The sequence below is a fragment of the Quercus suber genome, unplaced genomic scaffold (genome assembly GCF_002906115.3).
Source record: "Quercus suber isolate HL8 unplaced genomic scaffold, Cork oak 2.0 scaffold_1040, whole genome shotgun sequence".
Classification (NCBI taxonomy): Eukaryota; Viridiplantae; Streptophyta; class Magnoliopsida; order Fagales; family Fagaceae; genus Quercus; species Quercus suber.
In genome coordinates, this window is record NW_027070451.1 from 135080 (window position 1) to 148399 (window position 13320).

Consider the following 13320-nt stretch of genomic DNA (forward strand, 5'->3'; position numbering starts at 1 on the left):
ATTTCTTGGGCATTTGATTCTTTTGAATTTTAGGAAAATTTAAAAATTTACAATCATGTTGGGGCAAAATAAATAATTATGCATAGTTGTATACCAATTGTAACTTACATTAATGTCTACAAAATATAACGTAAATGTGATTAGATGACAAATGATATCTTGACGATAGAATACTCTTTGAGAGCTGCACACACGAGTTGTACAATGTCATAATTTGCTCGTGTACAGTAGAGCCTACATGTCTATGAGAGGGATACCATATAAGATAGACGCAATAGATACTGTCTCGGCTGTTTGGGAGAGTCTCTCATCGACTAGAGATGGAAAGTATGGGAAGTTTAGGACTCCTAAACCCCGCTTGGGTTAGCGTTTTGGGCTCAAAGGATCGAACTAGGTGTTACAAATAATATTACAAAAACATCTAGAATTCAAATGTCCCTCCCTCTCCAACCATTGAATAAAAAAAAAAAAAGAAAAAAAAAAGAAAAAAAAAAGGGAACAACTTGTTGTGCGTGTGTTTTTTTCCCCATACTTTTAATTTCTTGGGCATTTGATTCTTTTGAATTTTAGGAAAATTTAAAAATTTACAATCATGTTGGGGCAAAATAAATAATTATGCATAGTTGTATACCAATTGTAACTTACATTAATGTCTACAAAATATAACGTAAATGTGATTAGATGACAAATGATATCTTGACGATAGAATACTCTTTGAGAGCTGCACACACGAGTTGTACAATGTCATAATTTGCTCGTGTACAGTAGAGCCTACATGTCTATGAGAGGGATACCATATAAGATAGACGCAATAGATACTGTCTCGGCTGTTTGGGAGAGTCTCTCATCGACTAGAGATGGAAAGTATGGGAAGTTTAGGACTCCTAAACCCCGCTTGGGTTAGCGTTTTGGGCTCAAAGGATCGAACTAGGTGTTACAAATAATATTAGAGCATCATCCTACTTTTGAACTGAGGGTTAGTAATTGTTGTATTTGAATATATATATATATAGAGAGAGAGAGAGAGAGAGAGAGAGAGATATTCTAATTGGCCTGCATAATATTTTTATTCGTCTTTTTAATGAGTACCATGCTAGTTGACTGACATAGTCCCAATTACACCCACCTGCTATAATTTTGACTAGTCTAATTACATCCACCTCCTATAATTTTGGCATCGTTACACAATTAAAAATTAAAAATGTTGTAGACGTATCACTACTTTTTTATTAGACATGTATTTTTGACAAATATAGTCATTAGGATTAGGATCTATGATATTTCTCTCTCTTATCTTATTTGTAACAAAAACAAAGATTGCAGTAGAGAAGCTTTAGAATTTAGAAGAAAAGTTTATATAAACAGTAAGTCCGTTTTACCGAATGATCAGCCTTATATTCTAAAGCTTAATTCAGAAAAATAATGGAAAGCATGTGTTGGACTACTGTCACCAGTCTTAACCTTGATCCACTGGATGCATACATAACACGGAGATGACATCATATAGAAATCCAACAGACTACTGTCAAGCTTCAACACAGAAAAAGAATTGAACTCTTAGTATAGTAGGGAAATAACTCTTACACACACGCTAACACACATAAACGAACACATGTGAGATTTAAACTGAAATTGTGACTTCAAATCAACCAATAGATTCTCTTTATGGTGACTCCTCGTAGCTGCAAACTTCAAATATTATTGTAGGCACAGTATCATTCTTTCACCTTGCTATCCAGTAGTTGCTCCCATTAATGTGCCTACACATGAAACAAACCATTTCATAGGCGATTCTTTGTAACCACTATGGGTGCTATCGTTTGCTATTTATGCTAATAAAGGAGTAACAAGTGCCATGACAGTTAATCGACTTCAGTTCCTCCTATAGTCCCAATTATAGTCACCTGCTACAACTTTTGGCATTTTTACACAACTTAATATCTTTCTATTAGATTAGGATTAGCATTATGACATTTCTTTCTCTCATCTTCTTTTTAACAAAAATAAAGGTTGCAGTAGAGAAGCTAAAGAATTTAGAAAATAAGTTTACACAAACCTTCGAGTGCGTTTTACCAAATGATCACCCTTGTATTCAAAGCTCAATTCAGAAAAGTAATGGAAGGCACGTGCTGGACTTTGTAGAAATCCTCTCCTCCTTCTTCAAGCCTATGTTTGAATGCTCTTGGCATCCATCGAATCTCCAGTTCCTGAAGTGCGCTGACAAACTTCAATCCATCTGGAACTGTCTCCAACTTGTTGCAATCTGTAATCTCTAAACGGCAAAGACTTGGCAAGGCACCTGCTTCCACTATCCACTGTTGTAAATTAGGCAAGCCCCGTAGGAGTAAAGATTTGAGTTGAGGAAACCCTTTTTCAGAACAAACCATTTGCTTTCCAATGAAGGCTTCCCATCCTCTTAAGACCCTCAAGTAAGGTAGCTTCTCGAGTATTGGCATTGGATCTTCCACAAGTCTAGATCCCCACAAAGTTAACTTGGCAAGGTATGGAGGAAATTCCTGGTGATTTGGTAGTTTGTTAATCCGCCCTTCTATGTGCAGCTTGTGAAGACGAGGACAGCCTTGTACTACTTGTTCTATGTCTACTATCTTATCAGGGAATGAAAGCATTTCAGTCTTCATGGACAAGGACCGAAGGCTGCTTAATTTTTTATTAGGAGGATTGAAGATTTCCCCAAACTCTTGGAAATCTCTCGGGTCATTTAGCACCAATTTTTTAAGATTGGTCAAACTGAGAAGATCTCTTACATCACATTTGCTTGTGGGATAGTTCACTAGCGTCTGCAAGTTGCTCAGTTTTGCTAGTTGTAGCTTATCATCAGTTAAATAGTTACACCACTTCGGAAGATATAGATGTCTCAACTTTTTCATCTTCCATATCACTGTCGGTATTAGTACAGTTGATTCCCAACTCAGTTCTTCAATGGTTTCCAAATTTAGGGTCTCTAAACACACCAAATTGACTATGGAGGAAGGCAATTCTCGTATATGAGTTTTCTTCACGCTTAAGAACCTCAAATGAATCAAGTTTCCTATTTGCTCTGGTAACTGTCCATCCAATGACTGGATTCCTTCCAGATCCAAAACTCTAAGCAATTTTGAGTACTTAAAAACTGATTTGACTTGCTCGCTAATATCATTGAAGTATATAAGGGACCTGATCTGGGGATTCTCTTTGAAATAATTATTTGTGGGAACATCAGAAAAGATGGCAAGCCTTCGAATACTAACAGTTGATGAATCAACTGTCTCATTTCTACTCCAAGGACTCAGTATGTGGAGGAAATTTTCCTGCTTTGCCTTTGACAAGCATAGGTCTCGCATAAGATCATGGAGACGGCAAGATTTAATCCTTCCATTTGACCCAATTACACCAACTTGAACCATGCATCTATTTATCAACTCAACCAAGTAGCGTTCTGCATAATCTTCCAACTTTTCATCTCCCTCTTGTTCATACTTCGGAGGCACAAAGCCTTCAGCCACCCATAGTCGAACCAATTTCTTTGCTGGTATATCAAAGTCCTCTGGGAAATGGCTCAAATAGAGGAAGCATGGTTTCAATTGGTAAGGCAATTCAAAGTAACTCAAAGCCAACACCTCGTAAACTTTTGATTGTTGACCGCGGCCTGTACCTAAGTGTGACTTTATATTTCGATGCACAATATCCCATTCATCCAAAGTTTCTTTTGTTGCCAACAGTCCTCCAAGCACAATAATTGCCAGTGGTAAACCAGCACACCTTGCCACCATTTCCCTCCCTATATTCTCCATGTCTTTGGAAATTCTGAATTCTGCATCATGATGATAAACATATATAACAACAAACACTAACACCATCAACAATAATGATAAAAGGAACTACATTAGAAAGTATAACACTTTCAAGTATTAGAAGCTCAACATTGTTATTGGAAGCAAAAGTGATGTGGAGGGAAGGGGTAGAAAGAGAAAATTAGAGGCACAACAAGTTTAAGAGATAGATAAATGGGACCTATGCTCAACCAAATGGCAATACTTAATATAGAATTAGTTCAAAATGCTTAATTTGGAATCCTACAGTTTACTATCATATATATAGCCTAGAGACAACACCACCCTCATTATTTCTACCACCTCCAACAATTGAAAGCACAACTCACAAGACAAACTCAAATTACAGGGGCACATAATTATACAGCTTATTTTCAAGACAAAGACTTAATTGACCAAATCCACACTTTAAACTGACTTTTAATCCGCAATGGCCGTCTCTTCAGCGCTTGCTTGGAAATTACTTACATTTATTCCCAGGTCGGAAAGAATTTGTCCTCTAGTTTACAATTTAAAATGATAGCCTTTCCCCTGATCTTTCAGAAGCCAAATAAATGATTCTAGTCCTTTTTAGCAAACAAGACAAACTAAAAGGCTACTTATCAATCTTAAATCATTAGTGATATGCATTGTTGAATGAATTTCAATGCATAATCTTCTTTTCATTGATTGAGATTGAAGTCGTTTGCACCTAATTACATTGTAGCTTTCGATAGCTGATTTGAAGCCCTAATCACAAGCTTTAAGTTAATACCTTGATTAAATATTACCTAAATAAACTAAAAACTACAATAGAAAGAAACCACTTGCGTTTCTCAGCCTTTAATACCTTGATCAAATAATAATTACAATAAAAACTACTATAATAAAAGAACATTTATGAGATTATAAGATGTTCTAAACATGAATCAAGATTTGCTCAATTTGTAGTGTGTCAATGCAATTGTACATATGTAAACCATAAAAGTGGTAGGACGAGAATATACCTGGATCTTGTCTCTGAAATGCCTTCTTCTGAAACAGCTCCCAGCTCTGTTCTTCGTTTAAACACCCCGGTTCATGTAGAAAACCACTTGGATCTATATGCAAGGCTACTTCTCGATTGCGAGTTGTTAGTAGAATTTTGCTACTAATTACCTGTCCTGATGGGAAGCCAGGACTAAGTAAATCCCATGCCTCTGTGCTCCAAATATCATCTAGGATCACCAAACATCTCTTCTCTTTCTGAACTTGATTAAGCTTCTTTGCTACCTCTTCATCTCTCATTTTCGAAATTTGATCCCTCTCATCTTTGGTTGGAGAGGTAAGTTTAATTAATATTCCTTCCCAAACATCCCTTGTTTTGCATTGCTGGGATATATAAGCCCAAGCGAAACCATCAAAATGACGCCTAACATCACTGTGATTGTAAACTTGCTTAGCAAGAGTGGTCTTTCCTAGACCACCCATCCCACAAATAGACACAACTTGACACTGTTTATCTTCATTCACCAACTGACCAACAACTTCTTTTATATTTTCATCCAATCCCACAATATACTCTTCAACAATATGGGAATATTGCCATCTCAATCGCCTTTGCCTGTCCAAAGCTAAACTCGAACCCTCTTCTTTCATAGGAGTCACACCATAAGTTTGTAAGCTTCTAGTGAGATCGGAAATTTTTGTTTTAATGGACTCAATCTTGGACCCCACTTTGTGAAGCTTTCTGCTGTTGAAGCTAGGAACATATCTCTTGACTGGGTTGTTGTCTCTGTTCTTTGAAGCGATCTCAAGGGCGAAAGTTTCAATGACATCCTGAACGTCGTAGGCAGCTTCCCGAATCTCTGAAACCCAATTTTGAACACTTTCATCATCGTTTTGCCTTTTGTCTGCGTCTTTTAAGAAGCACTGCATCCGCTTTAGTTCGATTTGAATCTGCTTTACTTGCTGGTGCACTCCTTCTAAAAACGCTACTTCTTCAATTAGAAGGTTGCCTAGCCTTTCCACAACAAAGGACACTACGGACTCTGCCATGCTGTGCGCCTCCTCCTGCTTTTTCCTTCTTCAACCAGAACAAGAAGCAATGGCAACACTTCTAGCATGAAAATATAAAAGTAAAATAAATGACCAAATGTGGTTCTGGTTCGGCTCAATTGATTTGAATGTGAACACAGACTTTTTTGACCAGCTGCAAGTGGAGGATGAGGACCAAGAGGGTAGACTCTGATGATTTTTATTTATTTATTTATTTTTTTGAGAATATACTCCGATGACTTAAGAGCGCCAGCTTTGCAAAAATTATTAAAAAGAAAAATGTGTTAAATTTACTCTGATGACTTCTTCTTTTTTTCTATTTTTATTTTAGAGCATTTCCTTTTATAATAGAAAAATGTATTAATTTAACACATTTTTTTTATCTTAAAAGTAACTCACATGAGTCCATGTATAATTATATAAATTTACAAGTTTGCTACAATAATCTATATGGACATTATTTATTTTGCATTTAGTTAGAGCATTCACAGCAATGTAGTTATAGGGTCCGTTTGGATAGCACTTATTGTTGCTGAAAGTTGATAAAAACTGATTGTTGCTGAAAACACTGTAGCAAAATAATTTTTAAATGTGTAAATAGTGTTGTGGGACCCACTTTTAATATTTTTTAATACATAAACAGTGCATGAACAGTGCGTAAACAGTGCACTCACTGTTCATGCACAGTAAATTTTGTCCCCTCCCAGTCAACAAGTGCGGCCAAAAAAAAAAAAAAAAAAAAAAAAAAAACGTAACTCAACTTTAAGCAACAAACCCTCCTATCCAAACACAGTCATAATGTTATATTGCTAAAATTTACTCCACAAATACAAAAAACACCCTACAGCAGTGGAGCAATAGTTAAAATTTTTAGCTTAATTGTTACAGTGCACATCTATAAATAGATGTGCACCGTAGCCTGGAGCAAAAAATAAAAACCAATTTTTTTATTCAGCGGTACAACTTTCTTCCTTTTTTTTATTCATTTTATCACAACCGGTACAATTTTTTATTCATTCACTCTCTCTCTCGTTCACTCTCATCTCAAGCCTCTCAAGCTCACTGTCATCTTGTCAACGTCGTCGTTGGCTAGACCATCGTCATCTGCCTCTGAAGCTCGTCTCTCTTGGACTGATGCCGTCCCAGCTGCCCATCTCTCTCAACTCCGGTCTTTGCATTCTCCACCTCAAAGGCCGAACCTCCAAGCTCCACCCTCTCTCTGCTATCTCATGCCCAGCGTTGATTTGGGTTTGTGTTTGTGTTTTTCGATCTGTTGTGGGTAGTGGGCTTGTGTTTGTGTTTGTGTTTGTGGCAGTGGGCTTGCGGTGGACTGGTGGTGGTGGTGATGGTGTTGGTGGTGGTTGTGGCTATGGCTAAGGAAAAAGATTGGAGATTTCGGTTTTTTTTTTTTCCTTGCTGTGGACTGGTGGTGGTGGTGGTGGTGGTGGTTGTGGCTGTGGCTGTGGCTGATGGTAGAGGTGGTTGTGGTTGTGGATGGTGCTGCGATGTTTTTTTGGGTAGTAGAATATATTATTTTATTGTAGTGGTTATAATATTTTATTGTGATATTTATATTATTTTATTATGTTGAAAGCTAAAATAGATTCACTAATGTAGTATGTGTGTAGGTAAAATAGATAAAATAACTTTTATTAGTGTTAAATAGCTAAAATTATAGATCCACTGCTGTGAATGCTCTTATATATTCTTTCTTTAAATATGTCGAAAATTTTAATATTTTAATAATATTCTTTCTTTAAATAATAAGCAAAATTCATACTTAATATTTTAAAATACATTTTAATTAAAATATTAAAACAAAGAATTTTAATTATAAAATATGATAATTTCGAAAACCTATCCTAAAGCAAAGGGCAAGTTAGTATACAACACAATGGCGGAGTCAGAAATTTATATTTGAGGGGGCCAAACATAAAATTAGACAATTAATTATTTATTTGTGTATATATTAATTATATCCATACTAATGGTAATGTACATACAATTTAATAATCAAATCCCAAAAGTGTACTATTTCTGAATTATCATCTCCTAAACTTGTCCATAAACCTAAATTTTTCAAATTAAATTATCACCTATTAAATATAATGACTAATTTTTTTTTAAAAAATACTAATAATTTAAAGATTTCTAAATAAAAGACAAACAATCATTCATATTTCAATATATATAAAAAATATCTCTAACTACAATCAAATATGTAGGGTCAGTTTTTGCGGCCCAAGCCCAAGGAGGTATGGATTTGGAACCCTCTGAGCCCAAAACAATAAATTTTGTAGAGAGTGGGCGAAAGGGCTAGGCAAATAATGAAAATGACAGTATTAAACAGCAACACCAATGAGAGAAGTTGAATTAATGTGCTCTCGGACTAATATGAGTACTCTGTCCGAAGAGAAGTTGTTCATTGATAATCAAGGGTTACAATTGCTGGAGCTACAACCATCTAAGGTACCCTTTCTCTCTCCTGTTTTTCGATCCCCTTCCATCAGAGGTACCCTTCCCTTATATAGCATTACCTTCTTACATCTCCTCCGTCCACTTGTTCATCATCCAGGCATCCACTCGAGTACATGTCCCATCATCCCACCTTTAGCCTTATGTGAGTGGCGGTAGCTGAGAAAGCACCGTTCAGGTGTCCTGTCCACATAAATGCGGCCAGAAAGGTAGGTACAGGGCATTAAATGTGGTGGTTGAAGTACGCCTCCTTGATATTCCCCTGTTGCTGTTATCTTCATGTGTGTTCGAGGTTCCTCTCCCTCCTTACACTTGTCAAATAGATCACTTGAACCTCCCATACTCGCGTTTGATCAAACCTCTTCGGATCCGAGGACTCATGACTGCTCGGACGTATGAGCATCTCCTCGGATGGTATACGTGTTCGTCTCCAGGCATCCCCCATTGGCGTGGGCTTCCGACTGAAGGCTTCATCTCCTCGGATGAAGAATGTTCCTCTTTTAGGGCCTTGGGCCGAATAAGCTGGGCTGGGTTTTTCTCCCCCACAAAATACATGTTATATTATTTTATATATAAATTAAATGATAAAAATAACATATTTTCATCATATACATTTATAATGTATTGATATATTGATTATTTTAAAATTTTAGGAACAAATAAAAAAGTGAGAAAAGTCAAATCAAACAAAATGAAAAATAAAATAAAAGTACATGGTAAAGTGGGGGTAGCCTACCCAACTACGCACCTACTTTTGCAGGAAGTATTTTAACCACACACGTGGTTATCTAGTATAGGAGAATAATTTAAGTGTTACTTTACAACATTTTTATAACAATTTTACAATAAATGTTAAGTAGTAAAACGTTATTAGTTCTAATTTTAATCTACAATTTAAATAACTTTTTTGTGTACTTGTGATAGCCAATAATAACTTATCACTTAAAAATTTGTTGTAAAAATATTATGAATATAACATTTCTTTATTAAAATAACCCTATTATATATATACACTATTTTTTTTTTCAAATAATTTGGGGGCCCAAGGCCCCCTTCAGTCCCAATTCGACTTCGTCACTAATACAACATTGTCATAACTATGTTAATTGAATTATGTTAATTGACGCTTTTGATATCTCTAAAGAAGATGGTTAATGTTCGAATCTACCCTCAAATTGTCTTGACTATTAATTTTTAGAAAGTATAGAATAAAAAAATGTGTGCTTTTAAAAAAAAGAAAACTTAAAATATCTACTTGTTTTAGAATAAATATATTAGTTTCCTAATGTTATTATGGTACCATTTGGCAGTCTACAGGTTGGTTCTTAAGATAAAGACCTTTTCCTCCAAGTTTCTATCACTATAGCAACCAATTTTTTAATTTTTACCCTTTTCTCAAAAAAGAAACTAAGTGTGAGTTTGGATAGCATCAAAAGTAGTTCTTAGCTACTTAGGGTCCCATGGTACCATTCATGGGACCACCAAACTTAGCAAAATACGCATATTCATGTATTTTTGGATCCCATGATACTATTTATACATTCAAAAATTATTTCGCTACAGTATTTTTAGCAATAAATTTTTAATTTTTAGTAAATAAGTGGTATCCAAACCTAACCTAAAAGTTAGAAATCAAAACTAACACTCTTACTAACGGGCAGATATTTGTGTGCCATGAGGAAAGTATTTCAGTAATACAATTACCAAAATACTTGTTAGTTGTTGTTGTTGTTGTTGTTTTTTTTTTTTTTTTTTTTTTTTTGTATTTCGGCAACACATTACTCATTTCTGTCTCTCTCTCTCTCCTAACGCTTCTCTTCTTATTTTTCAAATAAATTTAAACAGTATTTATATCAAAAATAAACTTTATTTTTTTACAATATTCAACCAAAAAACTCTTACATTGAGCCAAACATAGCCTTAATCTTAGCTCTTTTTTTATTTATTTTTATTTTTTATTTTTACACTTTTCCAGACTCACCCTTTGATACTAAAACGGACACCAAATGTGAACACCGATTTTTTTATTATTTTTTATTTCCATCAGGAAAAAAAAGTGAGCACTACTTCTTTGACCAGATGGCTGTTCCGATAGTATCTGAGTTTGGACAACCGCACCACAAATATCTAAAATATAAAAAATTGCGTGAAGATGTTTTAACCGACCTGCTCCCGTACAATTAATTAATAAATTAGTCAGGGTTTTGGTGTTTAGCAACCAGTCAGGACGCAAGAGTGGATTGATGTGTAGGGCTTTGGGCCCCAAGCAAAAATTATATAATAAGGAAAAGAACGAAAATTATAAGTAAAGGTGCATTTGAAGCTCCTCGTAATATTACTAAGTTTTGGTGGTCCGTTGTATCCAAAAGAAAAAAAAAAAGTTTGGTGGTCCAAATTTTGATCCTCGTAATTACTACTTTGTTGAATCATTTTGCATTTTAAGGAGGTGCTCAAATTATCCATATTGGAACAACTTTTTGAATTAATCTTACTTGGGCCAAAGCTAAGATTGATTTGATTAGGATTAATGGCCTAAACCTTGAGAGTCTATAATGCAGAATAGCAGCAACCAGATGCATGTCATTTTCCATGGCGGTGATATCTCTATTCCATAGGTTGATATATGCATGGTAAATTTTTCCTTTAAGAGAAGCAAAAGCAATTTGTTGGGCAATGGAAATAACAAAGCAAAAGAGGATGATATCTAGATTATTTTGATCATTGCAAATTTAAAGCTACAAGTGACAAATTGAATTTGATTGAAAGCTGTTAGTTCGTTTAGAACCTAACAAAACCAGCTGCAAATTAATGCTGCTATTACGCTACAGACTCGAATAAGATATAATTCTAAATTTTTTTAAAAATTTACTTTTCAATAAGGGAAGGGGATTCAAATTAAAGTTCTCTTCTATGGAGAACCTAATAATAATAAGATAGAATAATTATACAGTATTTTAGAATTATAATGACATTCAAAATCGCAACAAACTATTTAAACATTAGAATAAAAACTGCAATAATATATGATGCCATTTATAGGACACTCAGTACTACGATAATGACCTATTCATCCAAAAACTTAACCATGATGACCTTAAATCTCAGAAAACCAGCAAAGAAAAAGTCTGAAACTACATGAAACTTAATATGGATAGGTAAAATAAATTCGTTTACAAGCAGCAAACAAGCTCTAAAGACATTTATCTCAACCAAATTACAAGGATTCAGCACCGGTATTTATCATCTCCGGCGATTCTGAATCATTGTAGCAAGATTCGGTGATATCTGAACCCGAAAGAGAAGTAAATCTGTTATATCAGTACATCTCATTCTCAATTGGAGAATCACTACAGGTTAATTCATTAATGGGATAGTCATATTCACCTTCCTCCCTTGCAGCATCTGCGCTCTCTTGCAACTGCAGTGCATGTTCAAGTCCTACCTCCACTTCACCCATTGCTGGACGATCCTTTCCCTCTTCTCGCACGCAAGAACTCGCAATGCCAATGTAAATCTTGAAACACTCTGGAGCTATCTTCCCCATCAGATACGGATCAATTATCTCATTGATGGTCCCTTCTTGTTTACATTTGCTGGCCCAGCTAATCAGATGAAACTGTTCCTCTTCCAAATTATGATCTAATGCTTTTCTACCACACAGAAGCTCAAACAGTACAACACCGAAAGCGTAGACGTCGGATTTATCGGTCAGCTCCTCGCTCCGTAGATACTCGGGATCCAAGTATCCCATAGTACCCTTCACTACAGATTCGACCCTAATTAAAGCCTTTGACAAACTCGGGGACCCATCTTGGACAACCCGAAATCTGCCAACTTGGCCTCCCATTTCTCGTCCAACAGAATGTCACTCATCTTCCCGCCACGGTGGATAATAGTATGCTTTAGCCCAGTGTGAAGATAGTGCAGTCCACGCGCGACTCCAATGCAAATCGCTAGTCTTTGTTTCCACGGGAGGGGATCGTGGTTAGTGCCGCAGATGTGTTGGTGCAGGTTTCCATTGACCATGAATTCGTAGACAAGGCACCCTTCGCCTTCATCAATACAATATCCAATGAGAGGGATGAGGTTAGGGTGGCGTATCTGGCAAAGCAACAGCACCTCGTTCGTTAACTCGCGACAACCCTGGCCTGATGACGACTTGATATTCAAACGCTTTATTGCAACGCTTATGCCACGGTCATCAATAAACCCCTTATAGACTTTGCCAAAACCCCCCTCACCAATTACTAAATCGTAAGCGAAGTAATTGGTAGCTTTCTTGATCTCAGCGAGTGAAAATCGACGACATAATCCCTCAGGAAGAACTGAAGAGTAATATTGTTTTTTTTCGTCTGACCTTCCCTTCCCGGACCTCCTTAATAACTTTGAAATAGACTGTGATATACCTTCCATTGACGCTTCGGTCCTATGCCCACGAACGACGAGAGAAAGATGCACTAGGAGTGGAAAGGATTTATTGTTTTGGAACCCCCTGCAAACAATTTTATCTAGTGCCGTTGCTGTTGTTTTTATTTATTTATTTTGCTTTAATATATCATGGTTGACCGAAAAAAAAAAAAATTTATTTATTTTGCTTATTTATTTATTTTGTTTCTTGGAGCAGATAAGGGTAATTAATTATGGGCTAAGTTTGTTGCGTAAATTTGCTGCGTTTACATTTGGTTCAAAACAACTCATAATACTTGTGTGTAACAAAAATTTCCCAGGGCGTATATAATATAAAAATGATTTTATTAATATGTGTTTTTAGAGCATATATTAATTTTTATTTAAAAATTTTTTTTTTTGAGAATTGAAAAATAATGACAATTTTTTTAATTTTTGAAAAAATATTTTCACAAATAAAAAGTTTAATATATGTTTTAAAAACACATATTAATTAGATCCATATAAAAATATTTATGTAACCCAAGAATAAAAGAATATAGTCGATGTTGTGATTGTGTGCGAAGAAATATAAACAACTCATCCATTTTCA

At 35.5% G+C, this 13320-nt stretch overlaps 1 protein-coding gene and 1 pseudogene across 1 annotated transcript; both read right to left on the reverse strand.

Annotated features, from left to right (window-relative positions):
• Positions 1-1332: 1332 nt before the first annotated feature.
• LOC111990551 (putative disease resistance protein At1g50180) lies at positions 1333-6013 on the reverse strand. The gene is made up of 3 exons (XM_024022338.2): positions 4817-6013; positions 2057-3811; positions 1333-1760 (listed from the first exon to the last, which is right to left on the reverse strand). The coding sequence occupies exons 1-2, from the start codon at positions 5844-5846 to the stop codon at positions 2100-2102; spliced, it is 2742 nt and encodes a 913-aa protein (XP_023878106.1). The 5' UTR covers positions 5847-6013; the 3' UTR covers positions 1333-1760; positions 2057-2099.
• A 5440-nt stretch (positions 6014-11453) lies between these two features.
• Positions 11454-12844, reverse strand: LOC136065597 (receptor-like protein kinase FERONIA; annotated as a pseudogene).
• Positions 12845-13320: the final 476 nt, after the last annotated feature.

Excerpts from the sequence above, each read along its gene's own strand:
- LOC111990551 (XM_024022338.2), bottom strand. The coding sequence starts at position 5,846 with ATGGCAGAGTCCGTAGTGTCCTTTGTTGTGGAAAGGCTAGGCAACCTT. Across the intron at positions 3,812-4,816 it reads ATTTCAGAGACAAGATCCAG|AATTCAGAATTTCCAAAGAC; the intron begins GTATATTCTCGT and ends ATCATGATGCAG.